Raw genomic sequence first — 23005 nt, 5'->3', positions numbered from 1 at the left:
CAGCGCTGGTAGTGAAGTTCTCCTTATGTTTACATGACAGACCCACACCTCCTGCTAAAAGCACTCACTATTTTCCATAATAGGAAGAAAGCAGAGCTCTTAACCAAGTCACTGCCTGCCACACCACCAGGCAAGATCTTTAGCTTTCCCCTCTACAGCACGCGGGTATTAAGAAAGATGCCTCTTAGACTAATTTAAATATACTAATGGATGAAGAAATACCTTCTAGGTAGTCTGTACAATAATTCATAGATTATTTTCCTAAACTATACTCCAAAAATATACTTAACCTAGTAGAAGACCATTCCTAAACATTTATTTAAATAACCTTTTCACATATTGAAAGAGATAAAAGAAAGTTCACAGCAGCAAACAAAGAGCCAAAAGCTGAACCACACTACTCATCAGTGCTCTTGAAACAGGAAGAAAATGTTCTTAAATTGTGTTTAACAAAATAGTATTTCTATCAAGGTTAATGGAAATACTTCCTGACATTTTTAGAAAACATTTTCTGTATGTTATCTAGCATTCTTCACAGACTTTAATTCATACGTTTCTCTTTCATAATTTATACCTCCTTTTAACTGTTTTTCCTTGTTAAGCTTCAGGAGTGGCTTTTTTTGGTCTGTTTTTCAGGTTTATTTTTTTTGGTTTTGTTTCCCCCCCCTTTTTTTTTTTAATTAAGCCACCTCACCCCCCTGCCTTTTCCTGTTCCCCTCCAGGTTAACAGCAGCATAAGAAGGAACACTAACTACAAATACCATCAGAAGCTCTTTGGTTCAAAACGTTGTTTTGCTCAAGGCAGAAGAATACCAACTATTTTTTTCCAGCCCTCACAGCACCCCGTATTTCCTAATTAGCAAGGAAGCAAACAAGACAGACAAACATTAAAAAAGACGCAGTGCTTTATTTTCCCATGAAAGGCACGAGACCTGACTTCATGAGGTACTACCTTTTCCTGAGGTACATGTTCAACTATATTGCCTGTCATCATTCCAACAGCAGCAGTTTAGTTGATTTAGTATATTATGTATCTCAGTTGGAAGATGTGCTTCAATATTCTCTCCCCTTTTTAGTAAAATACAAAATTATTGCCACAGTTTTACATTAAAATAAATATGACATAGCACGCTGGTATTTCTGAACATTACCTACTATATTCACCTGTCAAAGGCAAATATAGGGCTAGTTCTGTATAAATCATGGATTTCATGGCAGTTCTGAGAACACACTTCCAATGTAATACAAACAGCACAGTCTATTCAATAGCTCTGAATCCTACAAAAGTTGCTGAAAAGAACAATCAGATTTTGTTATTTTCCATGCAAGGATTGTTAGTGATACAAATTTGAGATGCCAGCTACATTGCTGGAACCCTGAATAAGACCAAAATGCTACATAGATTTTTGTACTAAAATTAAAGAAGAAGGAAGGAAGGAAGAAAAAACAAAAACAAACACACAAAAAAACAAAAAATGCACAAACGCACACACAAAAACACAACCAAAAAAACGCAAACCAAAACAGAAGTCCCCCACAAAAATAAAAATTAAAGCCAGAAAAATATAGAAGGCTTTCAGCTTTCTTTTATGGGAGAATTGCAAACATGGATCAGGTTCTTAGCAGAATTCTTACTTTCTGTTCTTTACAGACATAACCTTGGTGTCAGTGGCTCTGCTGCCTTCTGCATTAGTTGCTGTGCTTGGTGCACAAATTGAGCAGACATTCCATGAAAACCCAAAGGATGTTGCAGAGGACTCTGTGGTTACCCAAGTCTTCCACAAATTTCTGATACAGATATCTACTTTATCTTCTGGTGTTAAATCCTACCTTTAGTTGGAGACAGTCCTTGTTAAACAAATTTCAAAACTGATGCTCTAAGAATATATATCTATTTTCTCCCACAAGATATCTTCCTAATAAATAATGGTCCTTTACTGCAATTTTTTCTTTTCAGCTCTTCAAGGACTAAGATACACACAAATAAAAGTAAGCAGAGAACAATCTAATGATGTAATTTTATTTCACCTCAAGTTTCTTTTAACTGGCTTGGAGAAACACAGAATTGACTCAATTTAACTGCAGCCAAACTAATCATTTACAGGGCAAAAGAAAGGCATTACTAGCATATAATCAGTCATAGAGCTCAGTTTCAGAAGAGGAACAGGTCTAGATTAAATACATTATTCAGTCCCAGAAAATTACAAAAATAAACCAAACCCTAGTATGATTCACACTGATAACCTGGTGTTTGTTTTGCACACTACTAAATTCTAGACAAACATACCACAGAACACATTCCGAGTCACTGCTGCTATTTACATGACACAGAAAAAAAACATTTTCTACAAACAAGACAAACATAATTAAAAACAATCAGCAGGCAACACACAAAATCCTCAGGCTATGAGTCAACATTAACTGCATAAAAAAAGCTAACAGGATACTAAGAAGTTAAAATGGTAAGAGCAGAATAAACTTTATGAAGAGTTAGCGCAGTTACAATGACCCAAGTGTGAACTGGCACTGTGTGCTCAAGGGAGCTTGGTACCCACACAGATTTACTACATCAAACATGTTTGTGCAACACTGACTTAAGTGACATGGCTATCTGACACAAGAATACAGCAAAAATACTAGATCACTGTTTTCAAGCAAATTAGAACCTTAGAAGGAATGTTTGTGAAGAGATGAGTCTAAACCCCAGTGCCTACAGCAGAAATCAAGTAAAAATATGGAACATGTAAAGACTACATTATCCCAACCAAAACCCCAAACTGATTGGTTCTATGTGGCACAAGAGACTCTATTAGACTAAACACAGGTTATGTTTCACCGCTATATTTGCTTTTTTTAATCTTCTGTGAAACATGCTTCTATGCAAGATGCTTCAATATCATGTCAGTTAATATTAGAATCTGGTGTTCTAGCAAACAAATTATGGTATCTACTGGGCCAAAGTCAATTAACTGCAAATTCTTTTTATGTATCCTCATCTAAGAAGTAATTCACAATAGCACAGGAATGGAAACTTGTTATATCATGCCTAAAACCAGAAAAAAAAATTCTTCAGGGCAGAAGCCACATCTTATTTCTTTGTTCTATGAAGTGTTTATTACATTTTCTGTTGCCTTACAGCATGAAAGTGCAGAGGCTGCAGCATGTAGCTGCAAGCTGACTAAGTGAACTGCTGGACTCCTTCGCCAAGGATAAATACTACTGTGATGAGAGGGACTGTCATTTCAAGTGAACGCAGTTTGTCAGAGAGACCAAAAATCCAGACTGCAGGAGGAGTTAACCACTTACTATCTGCTATCTTATCCAAAAAGAGATGCAGGTTCTAGCTGTGGGTACAAAACCAGCACTATCAATTCCCCTTCTTTCCATGTACGTCTGGCTAACTCAGCAGTTAGCACTGCACAGCAGAAACGCAGAGCTGGTGCAAAGGTCCCAGGAAATGGCTCAACCCCCTTCTCAGGGATTTCACTTCAACCAGCTGTACCCCAGCCCTGTGAAGCAAGTACCCCTTGCAAGGTGGGCTAAAGCAGGTGCCATTCTAGAGCCCATCTTCCAGTTCAGCTCCTGAAAGAAATAGAGTTCCCGCTCCCAAAATGACTCCACAATGCAAAGCAGCAGTGCAATAACTGGGAGAAAGATAGAGATGTGTCTCAAAAGCATGCTTCACATCAGTACTAAAAACCTAATACAGGCACACCTAATTAGACCTCAGTTATAGCCCCGATTCACAAACTGCTACAGAAAGAATTATTGACAAACTTCCCCACAAGAGACATCTTCAACAAGGAAGGTAATTTGCAGCTAAATGGATCAACAATTTGGATGATAGCACACTACTAATATTAAAAACCCATACACATGAATCACATGTGGAGAGATAACCATTTTTAAACCTACCAGCTATTATGGACTTATTGCTGGGGTTTTGCTGGAGCTCTTTGCATCTTGGATTACAACTGTGGAAGTGCATGGAGGATTTAAGTGTTGCTTGATCAAGGACAGTACTTTTCAAAAACAATCATACGTGAGTATAAGTTTAAGGTAGCTGCTCAGCTGGCTGACATTTTTCTGTAACAGTATTTTTCCAAATTAGAGTTCAAATTTACACACAAGTTACACTTTTTGACTGCATTATGATTAGTACAATTTTTGTGTATTGAGACGATGATACAAAGAAATATCTGAAAGTATGGCATATTTCCCTAGAGGTAGTATTTATAGACAGAGTGTTCAATAACCATTTTCTAGTCACTAAATTTTATTTAAAAACTAAATCTCTAAAACTGTCTTTTTTTTTCCACACCTTGCAAGACTAATTTTTTTTGTAAGTCAGACAAAAATGCTATATCAATACATGGCACAAAACCAGTAACTGTCTATAACATTACTGTATCCATACATCCCCCAACACACACTGAATTTAAACTAGTATTAAAGATTTTACATTATTACCCTTCAAGCTTGACATTTAGTTGTTGTTGGTCCTGCCGCATTGGGGACAGAGACCAGGCAGGACGGAAATCCACAGCTTGTGTAATTATGCAGCTTCAGTTTCCCTGCAGAGTATCAGGCAGCAGAGAAAGAAGATGCTGATTCTTTATTACTTTCCTCAAATGGCAGAAGAGCATTGCAGGGATTTGGAGGAGGGAAAGCATTTCTTAATTCCTCACTGAATCTATTTATTCTTCTCTCCACTTGAGGCAAATTGACAGAGATCACCAGCATTTGAATACAAAATGGCCAGAATTCTCAAAAGGATTTGCCCTGTCAAATGCATTATTCATTTGATATAAAATTATTGGCATAATGCAGAAATGTGTCTAAAAGTCTCTTCTGGTTCATCCAGTAGGAACGGATATCTACGTTTTTTTTTTAATATAAAGAGATAAAATATGTATATGAGAAAAAAAATCCAAATTGGCTTCCTCTTGTGTACCAGACATTTGAAGGTTTAAGTCAGTTCAGCACATGAAATAAATGTAAAATTCAAGAGAGAGAAATCAACATGGAAATATAAAAGTAAATCTTGACTTGAACGTGATATATGCATATTATAACTGGAAGCATTAAAACAAAATTATTGCTTAAGTATCAGACCCATGCTGAATTTTAAGCCATTTCTGATTTCTATAACCTGTCAAAACCTCGCATATGATTTTCATACGGAAGTACCTGCTTAACACAGATATTTTTTTTAATGTGATTTGAAGTTGCCAATTGAAATAAGTAGCTTTGCTCATATTTTTGCAACTTAGCTTCCATAAACTTTAAGCATCAGGTAATTACTTTTGTACTCCTGACTTAAAGTACAATTTTCAGGAGAAAAAAACTTGGGTCCTTGGTTCAACACTGTTTCAATTCCAAGCTCTAGACTATTTCTGCACTGTTTAAAGACTAATGTAGCAGAGCCAGGACCACCTGAATTTCAACCTCGAGAGTAATAACATAATATTTGGTTCTTTTGCTCCCTAACAAAAATAAAAGCAACAGGGTGATCCTATAAAATAATAAGATTTAACAAAAATAAACATAGAATTAAGTTTTACTAGTTTGTAATACAGCAAGAACAGAAAAGGAGGTACCACTGAACAGTTCAGTAGTGTTATCACAAGATGCAATCTCTCAGGAACATACAGTTTCAATTACAAGTTTTTAAATCAGAACAAGCCTGAATAATAACCTAGCCAGAATACCTTATCCTAGAAAAAAAATTAGAAATGTTAACAAACCAAACATAAGACAGACTACAACAAACCAGACCTCCGCACCCCTAAACAGGGGAGGCATTAGCAGAAGCCTTTGCTCCTGTTCCTGTGTGTTATTTTCCTAAGTGCCTCTTTCCTAATTCCATCCCAGGTATGAAAACTGATTGTATATATACATACACATATGTATATATAGATATACACATACAAACAAAAATTTGCAGCTTCTCAAATTAGATACTGATGCAGCCAAGTCAGTCATGACTAACGAGGAAACCAACATCTATCCTGTGTTCAGTGCATAAACATACACATCCATTTCCCAGACTTTTATATATAAGGTGCTTCCTAGAAAAAGGTTTAGCTATACCCAAGAAACAGAGAAGGTCAAAACTTGACATGCCTGCTTTAGAAAGCAGTCACACACAAAGTAAACCAACAATTAATCACCACAGCCATCACTGCTACAAACATACGATACTGGGAATCCCAAGTCCATTGACCGCAGCTACATGCATTATAAAGCACAAGTAAAATGAAAACATTCCATACTCAAATCTCTTTCCATAGTTTCATTTCATAATATAACTCACCCCTTTTCAGCTATAGATCCACAGTACATGTGAGCAGACAACAAAAAATATCCTCTAACAAACACCAACATATTTCCCTCATTTATGGGGAAGACAGGCTAACAAGAGTAGGACTACCATACTATTTTCTATTATATTACTCGAAATTAGATTGAACATAGGATGAACACAACCTGGTCTACCAGAGGAATGTATGACAATTACATATGCAAACTTTCTGTTCTACATAATGGAAAAAGAAAAAAAAATCATCCCATGCTCTAAAACGGGATATACATCTTTGTAAGACTTGTAGAAATTGTGGCATATGGAACACTAGGAAAAGGTACTGGAAGACACCAAGGGGATAATTTCAAGACTGCCAGTACGGCAACAGCCAGATTTGAAATTCTCTGACAACTTTGCTAACTGTAAAATAAGGAAAAAGGTTGAGAGTTCCCAACTAAAATGTAGCATTGCTGCGAGGAACTTGCAGAGGGATATGAACATGGCAGGACAAAACAGAACTCTTGGGCTCAGAATATTATTATTGAGACTACAGTTTCACAGCCAGTTGTTTGGTAGCAATTGTTTTTACACACAGCTGCCCTTCTGCCCAAGCAGGCTGTGCTTTGGCTCCGGTGCTCCCTCATTGTCACAGCACAGCTGTGTGTGAACAAGCCCACCAGCAGCAGCACCTTCAGCTGGTGCTGGTCCTGGAGTGGGAACAAGGGACCTGGGCAGAGCAGGGATCTGGGCATGTCGACTGTTACCCACACCAATGTCTGAATAACTACTTGCTGGACTATACTTTAAACAGGAAAGAAGGACAGAAGCTCAAGTATAGGGGAAATACAAAACTGCTATTGAAATGCATTTCAAGCAACATTAATTACAGAATTGAAGATGAGCAAACCAAACTAGAGGGTACTGACATTTTCTCAACTGACAACTCTGAAAAGAGATGTTTCTAACAACTACACTAGAAAGGGATCAAATGAAAGAACAAACAAATGGGAAAACCAGAGGCTTGTAAATGCAAGTCTTCCTTCAGAGACAAGAACAATATTTTTACAGAACTTAATTCTAACAGTCAGGAAGCTTGTTTCTTAACCTCTTCAATGCTTTGACTTCTATGAATGTTATAAATGCTTACTGCTAAACCACCCACGACTGTTGCCAGTGTCCTGCAAATTTATCACTTCAGTACATCTTTTATTTGCTATCCATAGCTTCTTTTACTAAAATGCCACTTGCTCTTTGCTGAGCTCCTTTTTAAAAAGGATATCAAGATGAAAAGAGAGAGACCAGCAAAATTTATCTGCATTCACCAATCACAGCTTAATGATAAACAAAAAGTGTCTTGACTAGTTTTATTACTACTGTTGAAATATTTGTATCTTCAGCTCTTAAGCATTCTATGAGCAAGAAAGAATTTTCAAATAAAAAATAAAACCAAAGTGGATGCAAAAAATTTAGTCTTTATATCACAGTAACTGACCACTCACTGCCACTTCTAAAAAACATTTGTATAAACTAGGACACTTAATACTTGTTGGCTATGCTGTAGGGAATAAATCATTAATTACTAATTAGTTTTGATGTCACACCTGTAAAGGCTCTGCAACTACTTAGTTGATACCAACTGATCAAACAAGAGGGAGTCTCTAGTCATGTTCTGCCAAATATTTGTTAGTCTCCTTAAATGTTAGTAAACAAAAGTGTTCATTTCACACACTTCCATTCTAGCAGCAGGTACAGGTCACTGACCATAAAAGTATCAAAGGACTTAAAATAGAGCAGTCAGACAACTCCAGATGGTAGATTCAAACAAAAAGACCTTGGGAACACTAGACTGCAAAGCATAGATTCGGCCAATGGATGACAGAAAATTCAAGGAAGCCCTTAGTCTATTAGACAGTTTATTCCCTGTGTCCAATGTAGTATAATCTGAAAAGACCAGATTGTGCCATAAATACCTCCAAGTATAGTAAGAACATTAATTCCACTGATATCACAATAAAATTTTCTCATGATTTAAAATGAGTAAGCTTAAGTTCCAAATTAGAACTGAAATTGTCAGCTCAACCTTTGTAGTCTCATACTTCGTTTATTTATATATCATATGTTAAACAATAAAGAGTGAAAATAAGTTTAAATATTTTAAATATAGTTGAATCTTATTCAATCATACTGTCATTTTATAAACAACCTACAGAAAGAATTGGCCATATGTAGCCATCCTCTTTTACAGATAATTTCTTTTTTTAACTCAGCTCCTATCAAGGAAGACGGAAGAAAATCTATGACTTAAGAGCTTAGTAATAGAATCATTCATCTGTTGAACTAATGCTTTAATTAGCAGTTGTGTAAAGCAAAGACATATTATTAAAAGTCTCCATGAAAGAATACAACATTGTTGTGTGCTTTACCTTGACTTAGCATGTAACTAGTGTCTATTGAATCTTATTATGTTGAATTGCCCATGTCATCAAAAGCTTTTAACCAAATATTTCTATAAGGAGGGGGGAAAAAAAAACCCACCCTATTTTCAAACCATTTTTCCAACACCAAAATATTCACTGACAGTCAGTGCTGTAAAACTGAAATAAAAGTGATCGTGTTGTCACTGCTGTTTTTTAAAAATGTAACACCTGAACTAAGCAGAATGATACATGTTTTCAAGCGTTAGTACAGTGGAAATGCACCTGCACTGACAGTTATGATGAAACACAAAAAACAACCCAAACCAATCATAAGCCTCCCAGTAACGACTCACATTGACCTCTTGAGAAAAATATTTCAACACAATGATTCATGTTAAAAAATAGATATGTAGTAAATGGGAATACACAGAAGAAACATAACATACAAGTTTTAAATGCTCACCATCTGAATTGGTTTTTTGTGAAGATCTCGTTCAGTCACCAACTTTTCTTGGTCAGTCACATAAAGGCCTTTTTGTGCCAGAGCTTGTATAACAGCATCGTGACCTAGAAGTGGTTTTGCAGCATCACTCTTGAGAATAAGGCTCCCAGCGCGACAGTAGAGTTCTGCAGACAGCAGCAAGTTAACAACAGGTGGCTTAATGTGCTCCTGGTCGTACTGGTCTGTGTAAAATGGTTCTCGTAGTTCTTCTGGAACATTTTCTACAGAGACAAAAAAAAAGAAAACAACACATTAGTCAGTATCAGAAAGGATATAGTATTAGGCGTTTTTTTAGATGTATGAATACAAAATTATGTTAAAGAAAGCATATTCAAGAGAAGGTCAGAGCCTGTACCAGTCATCATGATACAAAACACTGGGGAAAACTGCATACAAAGGTAACACTTGAACTATAAATAGAAACTTACGAAAAATTCAAGAATCATTCCACATTGCAAAGGCCACACCAGAAGGCCAACCTGTGGTTTCCAGCACCATTTAAAATTTCTTGGTTTCTCCAAATACATGCCCAAACATTCTCATTTCCTTTGGCATAATGTTATATAGGTCAGACATATAAAGGCAGAACAACATCCATTTAAACACAAAACTCTGCCTCTATTACAATAATAAAATGGAAATGGAACATTATATTTTAGCACAGAATAATTTGAGATTAAAAGGGAAACTTTCACTCAGCAACCTTACAGGTTTCATATACACACAAAAAATTTGATTACTGTACTACTTATTTCAAAGGTCCTACATCACAGAATGATGACAATCCAGCAGTTAAGCATAAATACATGGATGTTTTACTAGAATTAAAAGGACTGAAAAATAGGAGAAAAAAATATTTTCTTCTAACAAAACATTGAATTCTTATTTGTCTATTTGTATTACTCACTTCCCTTAAAACTGTGGCTTCCCTCCGTTTCCAGCGAACTGGCTTAGCACCCACAGAAAACTATGCAAGATTCTATCAAGCTCATGCTGAGATTGTAGCCCCCAAACTAGTATTCCAAGATAATCTAAGAGTTTTTCCAAATACGTTACAACACAATACAAGCAGACTATACTTAAATAGTTGACCATAAAAGTAATAGTTAAAAATTAAATATGGTACTAGATCAAATGAAATAACCAGTGAAGTGGAAAATTACTTAGACATGGTTTCAAACATCACATTTCTAGACATATGCACTGCAAGATGCTCCATTTTCCTTGTGTAAGAATTTCATTCTCCATTGTTGTAAAATTAGTTGAGTCAAAAGCATTTAAGGGATAAAGAACATATGATTCTTTTCCTGAGCACGAATGGAAAAGCCTGTTTAATTGCTACAAGAAGAAAAAGCGTATTGGAAAACAGTGATTCAACTCAAGGTTTCTATCCCCTTTGCCTTCAGCTGGATAAACGGCTCAACAGACAAGGTTTGAAGCAGAGGGTGAAGTAAACAGCCCAATATGGGTGGAGTAGGAGAGAGGAAAAAAACCCAGAACATGCCATCACAAGATAATGACATATTATCTTCTTCCTTATACATATTCTGTTGCAGTTCATTTACTTCCATTATGGGCTTTGCAAGAAGAGCTACTGGCCTTCTGGCTGTGAAAGGAGAAAATATGCATTATAGAGTGCAAAAAGGAAAAGAAATATTACACATACTTTCTTAAATGTTTTCAGGATGGTAAAAAATGGATAAGAGATTGCTTCTTATTTGTCAATTCAGAATATAAAGGGGAAGAGAGGTATAGTTTATAATTTGCTTAAACAAGAAGCCTAAATTTGGCTAGAAAGCTGACAGCTCTGCTTTAGAACACAGATCAGAACATACTGTCAGCAAAAGTAATTTGCCCTTTAAAATACAAGCCTAATGCCTAACAACATTACTTATTTTACAACAACATTACAATATTTTACTACTAACAAAAAAAATCTACCAGTGCAATGATATTGCAGTCTTCTCTTGTGCTTCTCAGCTTCACTTTCTGACTCTATAGGACCTAAAGTCATACAATAATATAAAAAGCACTTATAATTAAAGAGCTCTGTAAGCTTCTAGGTATATACTTCCCTTGGTCTTGTTTCCATCTATCTCAATTCTACCTGTCCTTCTTTCTTTTCTGTTTGCCCCTACGTTGTCAATTTAAAAATTAAGCTCATTATTTCTGAAGTCCTTGATGATCCATCTTCACCTGGATGTCAGGAACTCAATCATCTTCACAACTTTATCCTCTGTAATTCCAAATGCAACTTTTAAAGCATCTTCATGCTATTTCCTCAAGCTAGAGAACATTAGAAAACATATTTTGTAAATATCTCATGATGAACATGCAGTAGATTTTGCCTTTTTTGAAAACAAAACATACCCTTTTTGAATGACATAGGAAGTTAGATAGGGTGGGGGGCAAGAGAGAGGAAGAGAGAAAGCCATTCATAATTTCTTAGAAGACCTTAAAAAGCCACACTCCTATATGAAAAAAAAAATCTCTTGAAGCAGGAGCAGTTAGCTACGCAGAAACTGAAGTCACACACTCTTTGTTTTAGATTTACTGAAGACACCAACAGATTAAGCCTGAAAATTTGAGCCAGAAGAGAAATCCAAAAAACAGGAAATGCCAAACCCATCAGTAGTTTCTGATCTTCTGTACCACTGAAACAGACCCTAAATTGACATAAGATGCAATAAATGCATTTATCACTAAAGAAAGATATCCACTACTGGGGTTTAGTAATAAAAAAAACTCAACACGCTTAATTGTTTGGTTTTTTTTTTTAAAATCAAGATTATAATTATCAAAGGAAAACAGAATTACTTATAAAGGATATTTTTGCTTCTGAAAAATACAGAAAAGACAAAATTGGATGCATGCAATTTCATTTATTTCACTGGTTCTGACAAAAATCTGGAATGGAAACTTCCTAGTGTTCACAAAAATAGAACTGGAAAATACATTTATTAGGGAAACAATACAGAAGCAAGGAGCTAGGAAGAGAAACTGTTACTACATATATATTCTGAAATTATTTTTTTAAAAAGTGAAAGCATTCATATAAGGAATCCCTGCTGCAACAAGATCAAAAGTCTTCACAAAAATTCCCATCAGAGTTCCCTTCGCACAGACAGAAACACATGCACTTTTCCCCACTTAGTGTATCAAACTGTTTGATACCGGAATAGATCTTCATAGAAGATTCAAACCCTGTTCTCATTTTTGTTACAGTTAAAAAGAAATGCAGCAGCTAGACACAGAGGAAACTCTTCCCGTTACTGATCTCAAAGCAGCTGCCTTTCCAGGGTCAGCATGCATTGTCTCTGCAGCTCTGTGGAAGAGAATTTCAAGGCTACATCAGTTCTCAGCAGATTACCAGAACAACCAACAGGGTCAAAACCCTTCATTAACAATTCTGGCAGGATTGACGATTGTTAGGCGGACAAGAATCCTAATGCTAATTCCCAATATGTGCATTTTACCAGTCCCTTTGCCCAGCTAAGAGTCTTCCAAGATTAAATTCCAAAGCAGATGAACAGTTTTAAGATAAATACCTTGTTGTACATAGCGCCTTAAAGTACAATTTGACCTTGAAATTTGTGGCAAAGTACAGCAAGTGGGTTAGAGAGATACATTGGGGACACTGCGTTAGCAGGGAGTTGAGCACATGAAACAGGGATGAGACCAAGGGAGTGTTTCTGCTGGCACAGCGGTGGGGGTCTCACAGCGCTCTGCCAGCCCACTCACACTGTGCAGCGGTCACGAGCTGCTACAAGGGAAATTTCAAATGGATAGACGTAAGAAAATTCTCTGCAGCGACAACAGTGGGGCACAAGTTGCCTGGGGACCCGCCTGCCAAATCACCATCCACCAGGAATTTCAAAACTTGAGCAGACATGGCCCTGACAAACCTCTGCTGACTTTGAAGCCAGCTCTGCTTGAACAGGAGGTTAAACTAGATTATCTCCAGAGACTGCTTCCACCCTGTTTTTTCCCTAAAATTGTCAACATGACAACAAGTTTAAACTTTGGAAATATTTTTTGGGTATATGTTTTTTTTTAAAAAAAAAAAAAAAAAAAAAAAAAACACACAGAAAAATTGACATTTTGAATTCTGTAAATATTGAACTATGAAGAGAATACATTAATTTAATGCACAAGTTCAACAGACAGGGAAAAAAACAAAAAGGAAATACCACAATAGCCTAAAACAATAACATAAATTTAATAATCAGGCTAACTATAAAAGAGTATTCAACATAACTTCATGGTCATTTTTCCATAAATTATAATAGACCCAAAAGTCCTCTCTTTGGAGGCTCTCTTTAGAGATGACCAAAGAAAGGACTTATTCCAAGCTTTAAAGCAAACAGCGGATTATTATTATTTCATATGATAGAACTGTAAATTAACTTTCCATTGAAAAATACCAATTTAAAGGGAAGGAATCACCTAAAAATAATTCATGGCTACCACCCCTGAATTTGCTTTTAGAAGCTGTTTTATAAACAAACCTCTCAGCTCAGGTAAGCATTAATTACTCCTTGGAGGATGGTATAAATTCCTCCTTTGGAAAAAATTACTTGTATTAATGTGGAAAGTCTACACTTTCTTTAAAAATAAACTGGTTTTTGTTTTTTTTGTAAAATTTCCAGACTTCCACACAGATGAATACAGTCCTTTGAGTTATGCAACTGTTGAGTTTTTCAAGTTTAAAAGAGTGAACAATCCCAGATTTATGAATGTTTGCATTAAGGAAGTGCAAAAGCTTAGAAGTCTTTGTCAACAAGGTCTCTCTTTTTTTGGAGGATAATATGAACAAGTTAAAATATTTCACCATGGGCTTTCTAATTAAAATATATATAATTCTTGGGAGCTACAAGGGCACATTAAACCTCAGCCTAAGAAACTTTCATCTCTATAGGTTACTGATGACAGTCAAGAAAGGCACTAAGAAAAAAAAAAAGTCTAGAAGACTTTGATATTTAATACAGAATTATCTCATGAAAATTCTGACTAATACCTCTAACCACTCCCTAGTACAAGCCAGTAGATGAATTTATGCTGAATCTTAAAGGACCTGCAGGACTGCAAAGTTATGCTTTTGCCATAAGGTAATAGTGCTAAGTTACTTTATTCAGAGTCCCACTTGCCAACGAGGACTCTGGTGTCACATTAGCCATTTGGGCACAAGAGAGAAGAGCTACCATGGAAGAGTTTGAGGACAGAGAACACAGAGAAGTGTAATTTATATTATTTTGCTTCTGATGAATTTCTACTGTTGCCTCAGCAGAAGATGGAGACACTTCAGTTTGCTATTTTATTTTGGAGACACTTTCGTGGGCTCTAATGGGTACTCCAGTTCTAATACTTACAGACCATTAGTAATCCACAGATCAAACTGATGCTACTGAAGAAAGAAAAATTATTAAACTATATGTTCAATCAGGAAGCAGAAAATTAAATGAGGCAGTTGATATTAAAAAATAATTTTTACTTTTTGGTTTGTTAAAGCACTCTGCTACTTACGTTGTTCCTGGCTAGCAGGCAGTATGTGTATTCCTGCCTAGGGGCAAGTATCTAAAACATTAATTTCTAGAAATTTATGGCAGACTGAATTTCAGTGTTACACTTCTTAACTTTGTCCACCTTACTAAACTGAACCCTACCGTCCTGCCCCTAGATGCCACAAAAATAGACCACTATGCACCACTTTGACAGCAGTTCTGCACTTACAAGGAATTCCTTATTAAAAACAAACACACATCAAAAGCATTTAAGGACAAAACATGCACAGGTTCTACCTTCACAGCCCACCCAGATTATTTTTTGAGCACTGAGAATTACATAAGAAATGCTCTACTGAGTTGCACTAATTGTCCATCCTGTCCAATATTCTGTCTCCAGCAGCACAATAGGAAGCGCTACTAACCCAGCACACGGAATGGGGCTGGTAGGGGCATTTCCTACTAAAACTTGGAAGAATAACATCTACTCTATGAAAACCTGCATCTTGATTCAGGTTTTGATAAACAAAAGAATGACTTAGAATTAACCTTGGCAATAAAGGTATCAATTCTTACTAGCATAAATGCCTTCAGAACTTTTTTGGGGAAAGGTATGAGAAATATAAGGATGACAGTATAGTTATAATCCCACCTCACCCAGCTAGCACCCAGACGACTCTGACAGTCAAGATATTATTTAAATAGCATGTGAGATGGGGCAAAAGATTGTTTCAGAAATGTAGAGATAAATGCTTTTCTTGAGCTCTTGTAGGACTTAGTTAAACCAAGAAAACTTTTTGCTAGCCATAACTACATAGACTTGAGCTGACACATGTGCTTTGGTGTCCGGTTTACAGGTTCTCTTAGCTTAAGACTGCTAAGAGAAACAGCTAGAACTATACAACTCTTATATTATGCAAATAGTTTTCAAACACTACATTGCAGCTCCATAGCAGAAAGGTTTATTACTACCACCTGGTCCAGTAATAATGTATTTTCCAACAAATAAAAGTGTGTGTGTGAGAAAAAGAACTCATTTTTTCTTGCAAAGTCTTGTAGGTATTTCACTCCCAGACCGATTTTCCAGAATGATCAGCAAAAACACTCATTCATAGCCCTGAGTTTACCAAAGGAACTAGTCAAAAGTTACTTCAGGAGTGGAATTGTATCCAGCTTTGCTCATTAAAATCCACCAGCTAGCTGTATAAGCGAAATGACGTAACATCTCATATCAGAAAGGTGATCTGTTCCTGATTAACAGCATATAAATACTCCTGAAGTTTGAATGGTTTTGGTTTGAAATGAGAGTCACCTTTAAATACAGAATTGCAGAAGTAACACAACAGTTTACCCTACATCATGGGTGGATGGAGAGGAGGTTAAAATATTTCTGCAGAAGTAACTGTAATGATTGTCAAAAAAAAATATAAAAGAGAAACTAGGTATAGATAGAAGAAATATATCTCATCACTTGCCTCACCTAGAGCATTTGGCTACAGTCTCTTCATCAAATCTATTCCATTCTGCAGACAGGCACTTCAGTTGTAAAGACAAATAGGCTGAGAATAGGCTCAATGACATGAAGTCACAGAACAGATTATGAACAACCTCACCTCAGGTCTATCATGTAGTAAGAACCCTGGCAACTGTTAACTTAATAATTCATCTTCCCATACTTCCATACATGGAGTCTACAACCTCAAATGACTATGCCAAACCTAACAGGTCAGAAACTCTTATAATTTTATGTATTTTACTTAAAATTTTAAAAAAATCTACATTCAAACCACGATTTAAACATGTTCTACAGAAAGGATTGATAAAATCAACTTCTAAGTAGACCATCTCAGTTGATAATTAGTCAAATCAACTGATTTTAATAGGATTTACCAAAGCATCTATTTGTCAGCAACTATTCTAGAGAGGCGATGGAAAGGAATCTATTAAAAGGAAAAATCCTCACAAGTATCACAAACATTTGCTTTTATACTCCAAGCTCTTGTGCAAGTTTTTGCTAGCTGCCATACTGAATAAAAGAAATATGGTCTGCTAGGAAAAGATTAAAAGACATTCTGGCCTGCAACACCCAACATAACAGATGAGAATATTTAGTTAAAACTTGTTTCTGTCAGATACACGATGTTCATTTCCTCCCTTCATGGTTCTACTGGCAACATCTGCAAACAGCGCTAAGAGGCTGCATATGAATTCTGAAACTATTAATCATCAGGAGAAAGCTATTTTTAAGTTTCTTGGGTAATGTTTAGTTGCAGATTATGTTATTTGTAATCTACTGCTTCAAACACCTATAAAGGATAAAACTAATGTTAAAAGGGTGGATGGACTATTTTATTTTGACTGCGGAAAACACAACAACGTTTAGGACAAGCATTCAGACTAGTGCAGGTAGTTTTTTTTAGTTTACTCCTGTCAAAAAAAATCTCATGCTAAACCAGTGAAACGTATTACTGTAACACGATAATACATTGCATGGATAGTACAATGGCACCAGATTTAACTTGATTTTAATTTTTTCCCCATAATTTTCTGAGAATCATACATGTCAGACATAGTCTTAACTATTATAAATGGGATGCAAAGCTGTCTGAAGAAAATTTCCATGACTATTCAGAGGTCCCCTATCAAATGGGAATAACATGTACTTCAAGGTTCAAAAATTAGTATTTTCATCTATGCCAGCTGAGATTCTAGAGAAGAGATTCCAAGCTACAATGGGATTGAAAGCATTTTGAAGGACAAAATTGTAACTCAAGATGATTTTGATAAACAGAAGGAGTGGTTTGAAAATAGGATGCAGTTATATAAGTATAGATGCAAAGCAGGAACCTACAACTGTACAATTACAAGATGGGAACAACTGAGTAGGCAGCAGTTCTGCAGAGACAGATATGGAGCTACAGTGAATCACAGACTGAATGAGTCAACAATTCTAGGCTGATGCAAAAAGGACAATAATCATATTCTAGTGATTAAATGAGAGTATTATAGGTTGGAAAGAAGAAGTAATTTTTCAAATCTACCCTGTGCCGGTAAGGGTTTAGCTGGACCATCAGATCTAGATTTAAGTACAGAACTCATCCAAAGCCAACCACTGAAAAAATACAGGGGGGAAAAAACAAAAACAAAACACCAGACATACAAAACACAGAGTCCAAACCCACTAGACTTACAAAACGAAGTTGAAAAAAGTCTTTTTTATTTTAACAGTAAAATAGAGAGGACACAATGTTTTTATTATGTGGAAGGTGTTATAAAGAGGTAAGGAGCCCACCACTCTCACAGTTGCTGGACGTAGGACAAGTAGTGGGTTTACAGTGCAGCAAAAGACATCAAGATTATTATGCTGTTTAACATCTAGAGATAAATAAGGATTCAAATAGACTACCAGACATACCATGGAATCTCTATAATTACAGATTTAAAAAAAAAAAAAAAACACAACAGGCTAAACAAACATCTGTCAGGAATGATGTATATTTAGCTCAGCCTGTCTTCAGGATGGCAGATGGATAACAAATTTTCTAGCCACATTTTCTATGACTACAGTAGAGTAGAAGACAAAAAAATTCACACTTCAGAATAATGAAATCCACTTCTATTGTTTTAGAAATTAAAAAGGACAGAGTAACACAACATCAAGACTTTTTTTAAATTATGCCTGTTACACTTTTAAGTTAAAGTATATAATATCAACACAGTTCAATCACTTCTTTAGAAAGCAGTTTTTCTACACTGAAATGGTTAACTTCCAGCAGAGGGCATTAATGCTGAAATTTAATGTTTGCAGATTTAATTTCTAAGGTCAAATATTCCCACTTTCACACTTGTTGTTAATTTTATCCTCTTTCAGTTACTGTAAGTTGTTTTGTAAAAATAAAATCATTTAAGTGACACATTTCACCTGACCTGTCCTAATGTTGATAGATTTTCTTGTCACAAAACACCAAGGCATGAAATCCTACACTCCCCTTAACACTTTAAATATGACTGCTGTCCTTAATTAGTATTTCTTAATAAATTCTTCATACAAGATGCCTTCAATCTGACCTTTAGTATACTTGTACTCTCATAAGACACCTTGCTATAATAATAAGACAAATTACTTTGAATGCGTTACAGGCCAGACTACTCTTGCAGCTTCACTGAGGAAAACAGCAATATATAATTCATCTTTCAGTTTTTGGATGCAGATATCAATCATTAGACACCAAAAGCCACTACTAAATGTTAAGGAACAGAACCTATTTCAAAGTCTTTTTTTAATGAGAGAATTATCTTCACCACACCTAGCCAAGCCATATCCACAATTTTGATTGTATTAAAATATGCTTTTAAGAATGTGATCTGTGTTCACTGAAAGATGTGTCCATTTGATATATAAAAATTTCATTTCTTCAATAGATATATGACTGCAACAATTTCAGCTTTTCATTAATCAAAATGAATGGCATTAATTTATTTCAGAGAGGGTGAGGAACAACTCCTCCACTTCTCCTGCCCACTTAAGGAATGCCAACATTTCAGGGATAAAAAAAGAAATTAAATGTGGCATTCATAAACATACTAATCATCCTTTCTAATTCCTTTGTACAAATGCAATAGGTAGAAAGCATGACTGAGGTTGTGATCTACTCCAAAGAACCAAAACAAATAATTTAACAAACCCCAACTTCCTTCCTTCTTAGAAAAGGTGAAGGTCAGTTCTTCTGTTTCGCTCCAAATATAAAGGAAACAGACATGTACTGCAGACATGCAAGTCCTGTACATGCTTCCCTGCTTCAACCACAAACTCTTCTTTGGGGCTACTAGTGATATTAACCTAGTGCAAGAACAGTGAGATCAGAAACACTACAACTGTGTATGTTAACCTCTCTTCCTACTATTACATTATGGCAGTATTTAGAGGGCAGATGGAGCTGTTACATCCTCTAATCATGCTTCATTTGTGCATCTCAGAACTACCATAGTAATGAAGAGAAAGACTAAAGGAATTTGCTTTGGACCACACTATAGAAAAGTAGCAGAAAAGTACCCTGCAAATTGCTTTACACATCCAATGGCAACTCGACCAATATAAACCAAGACACTTCAGTCACAGGCTGAAAATTTGTCAAACTCCAGTAGAAAAACATTTTCAGGTTAGAATGCTGGGTTACATAATAATTGCACAAGCACCAAGCTACCAAAAAAGATAATTATCTAAAAATATTGAACCAAGTACTTCCAAGAATTTTCAATACTACTGTTTTTACCTCTCATGCCTGCGTAGCTAATGACGCCATACATAAAAATATTTTATACTTGCCGAGATTTCACAAAGGAAAGCAAGGAGAGTTTATTGACAAATCTTTATATGGAAACAATATTTTGATGGTTTTTCTCTTTCTAAAGTGAGGAACATGCACTTTATTTCAGTAGCTACTGACCTTACTGAAATTTCACAAGGTTTGACTACTTTGGAAGTAGTTTTTTTTGGAAGCACTACGTCCAATATCATCAATTCCCAGGGGCACCAAAAAGGTACACCTTTAACCCTGTTCAAATACATAACAATGCTCTGGCCCTAAAAGCAAAAGGTGCAGAATTCCAGAAGGAGGAACCTTTTCCTGTTATTCTACAAATAATACGGGTAAATATATTGACTGTTACTGTCTAACTATTTTTTCAAAGAAAAACCTTATCTTTAAACCACAGAAAATCAAGTGATTAATATACTACAGATATATATAGATATATATATATATATAGATATATATATATGGATATAGATAGATATATAAACGCACAGCTTGGTAAATTTTCAAAAAGCTTCCTTCAGAACTCTGTAAGTCTGGTACTCCTCCAGGCCCAACAATATTTCAGGCATAGAATAATAGGTCTGGTATTCCTCAAGGCCCAGGTTTTCAAAGACAGAGCAGTAATGCCTTTCAGAGGCACTACAATCAATTCCATTTACGCTCACAGACAAGGAGAGCCTTCTGTATTGTGCAGGCCAAAACCTGGCATTAAACGCTCTTTTTCCCAAAACCCTCTTACTGCTTAACCTCTCCAATGGCTGCAGGCACTGTCACACATGTCAGAACTAACAGCACACATCCATTTCCACTGCTAGCCCACAATTCAGCTCCTAAACAACGTTAGAAAAATTTTCGAGACGACAGACAAACATGGATTGATGGTGTTTTTTCACATTCTAGAAGTGTGACCCGGGGAACACATAAGACAAAATTTATAGAGCTCGATTCATTAAATAAAATCGCAGTAGCTCCGATACCCAGAAATCACTCACTAATAGAAGCGGTGGTACTACTCCAAAAAGATTACATGGTAATCGAAGGAAAAACAAAAGACAACCAGAAAAACCCCACAAGACGTGAGAGAACGAAAAGCCGAGGGACCAGCCCCGAGCCCTTCCCTGCGCACCTCCCACCCCTCCCAGCTCCAGGAAGGACTCGCACGTCCTCAGGAGCGAAGCAACCGAGCAGGAACCACCATCAAAGAAAGGGAAGAAGAAGACGCCACCTACCTGTCCCAAAGGCTTTGGCCACCAGCCAGGCGAGATTACAGGCGATTTTTGCTCGGGAGAAATCATAATGGTCAAAGGGTTTGATGGCAGGAACAATGAAAGTCTTCCTCATCTCCTTGGCGTCTGCAGCATCCCCCATCTTCTCACAGGACCCCCGGCAATTCCGAACTTACATGGTGGTTCCTCCTCCTTCCGCGGCCGGGAGAGACGGCTGGGAAGGCGCCGGCAGCAGCTGAGGGCAGCGCCGAGCCCAGCTGTCCGTAAAGGGCTAACACCGCCTCCCGCCTTCCTCCGCACAGGAATGTGGCAGAGCCCGAGTGTCCTCTTCTTCCTCCTCCTCGCTCTTTGTCTCAATTCACTCACGCCGCCGCCCCCCACCCTCCGAAAAACGGCCTCCAGTGGCCCCGGTCCCCCCTTCCCAGGGGAGCCCCTCCGGCCAGGGCTGGGCGCGCCAGGCCGCCGCGGCCGCCAGCCCCCTGGCGCAGAGCGGGAGCCGCCAGCAAGGCCCCCGCAGCCGCAGCGGGCCGGGACGCGGCCCTTCCTGGCCCCGGCAGAGGCGCCGAAATGTCAAAGCGCCGGGGACCGGCCCCAAAACGCAGCGCAGCTCGCCCCGCCTGAGCGGCTGCCTGCAGCGGGCCAGGAGCAGTGCCAGCTACCCCGCCGCTGTCCCGCGCCCGGCGCTGCCCCAGCAGCCCCTCAGCACGACGAGGCGCTCCCGGCTCCCTCAGCAGCTGCCGCTGCGGTTTTCCACCCGCGGCTGCCGCACTGGATGGGCGAAGAGCGGCTGCGCATGCGCTGACGCCGCGGCCGCCGCCGCCTCCCCGCTCGGGCGGGGCGGGCCGCCCTCCGCCGCTGGGCGGTCACGTGGCCGCCTGCTCCTCAGAGTGGGATTCTTGGCGCGGGGCCGGTAGGGGTGGGTGTCATCGGGTGTCGGCTGGGGGCGCCCAGGGAGCTCAGGCAGGTTCAGCCCTGTCTTAACCCAGCGGGAGACGGGCGGAGTGTTTCCCGCCGGTAAGGGGGTGCCCGGCTGTGGGGAGAAGGGCGGTGTCCCTCGTTTGCGAGGCCCACCCGTTGCCGCCGTCGCCGATTTCCACAGCAGGGCTGGGCGGCCCTTCCCGCGCGCAGCCTTCCCGCGCCTCTGCGGCGGCTTGTGGGCAGGTCGGGATGGGCCCCGGCGCTGGGGCCACAACGATCCTCGGGCGTGAGGGGCTGGGACGCTGCGGCCCCTCGCCGCGGGGACAGCCGGTGGGCCCGGGAGCGCCGCCGAGGGGGCGGGCTGCTCACCCCTCCGTGTGTGCTTGTCCTTTCTGCTTTAAGTTGCGCCTATATACACCTTGAATACTCCGGTTGAAAAATGACAGCCTTGAAATGGTTCAGGGCCTGCTCACATAATAGCTGTAATAACAGGCAGTAGTAATAATTAGTGCTAGAGACCATCTGCTGTGTTGCTCACGCGTACCTGGGCTGTTTTTGGAGGTGTGTAAAGTCACTTCAGCAGTGGCCTGTGTGGAAAGAAGTGTTAGTCACAGGAGGAACGAGTAACTGGGTGATTAATGTCTTGGGTTCCAGCAATTAGATGAGTTGGCTTTGAAGTGCGGGTCTGAGGGGGTGGCCGTGCCGGTGCCCGTCTCTCCCTGCACGGGCACCAAGTCACTGGGTGACCAGCAGTGCCAGAGGGTACTGAATTTGTGCTTTTTGGTAACGAATACTTATTGCGTTGGTGTAATATAGAAG

The 23005-nt window shown here is 38.3% G+C and overlaps 1 protein-coding gene across 4 annotated transcripts in view; it reads right to left on the bottom strand.

Moving 5' to 3' along the window:
- Positions 1-22047, bottom strand: part of CAMSAP2 (calmodulin regulated spectrin associated protein family member 2) — an 83784-nt gene extending 61737 nt beyond the window's left edge. For all 4 annotated transcript variants that reach the window (XM_082054802.1, XM_082054803.1, XM_082054804.1 and 1 more), the window contains exons 1-2: positions 21272-22047; positions 9185-9444 (exon numbers count right to left, since the gene is read on the bottom strand). In XM_082054802.1, the coding sequence (XP_081910928.1) occupies positions 9185-9444; positions 21272-21410 (399 nt within the window). In that variant the 5' untranslated portion in view covers positions 21411-22047. The remainder of the gene's footprint in view (positions 1-9184; positions 9445-21271) is intronic.
- Positions 22048-23005: the final 958 nt, after the last annotated feature.

The sequence above is a fragment of the Streptopelia decaocto genome, assembly GCF_964273445.1.
Source record: "Streptopelia decaocto genome assembly, chromosome: 5".
NCBI lineage: Eukaryota > Metazoa > Chordata > Aves > Columbiformes > Columbidae > Streptopelia > Streptopelia decaocto.
The sequence above is the reverse complement of the archived record's forward strand: the minus strand, read 5'-3'. Positions and strand labels throughout refer to the sequence as shown.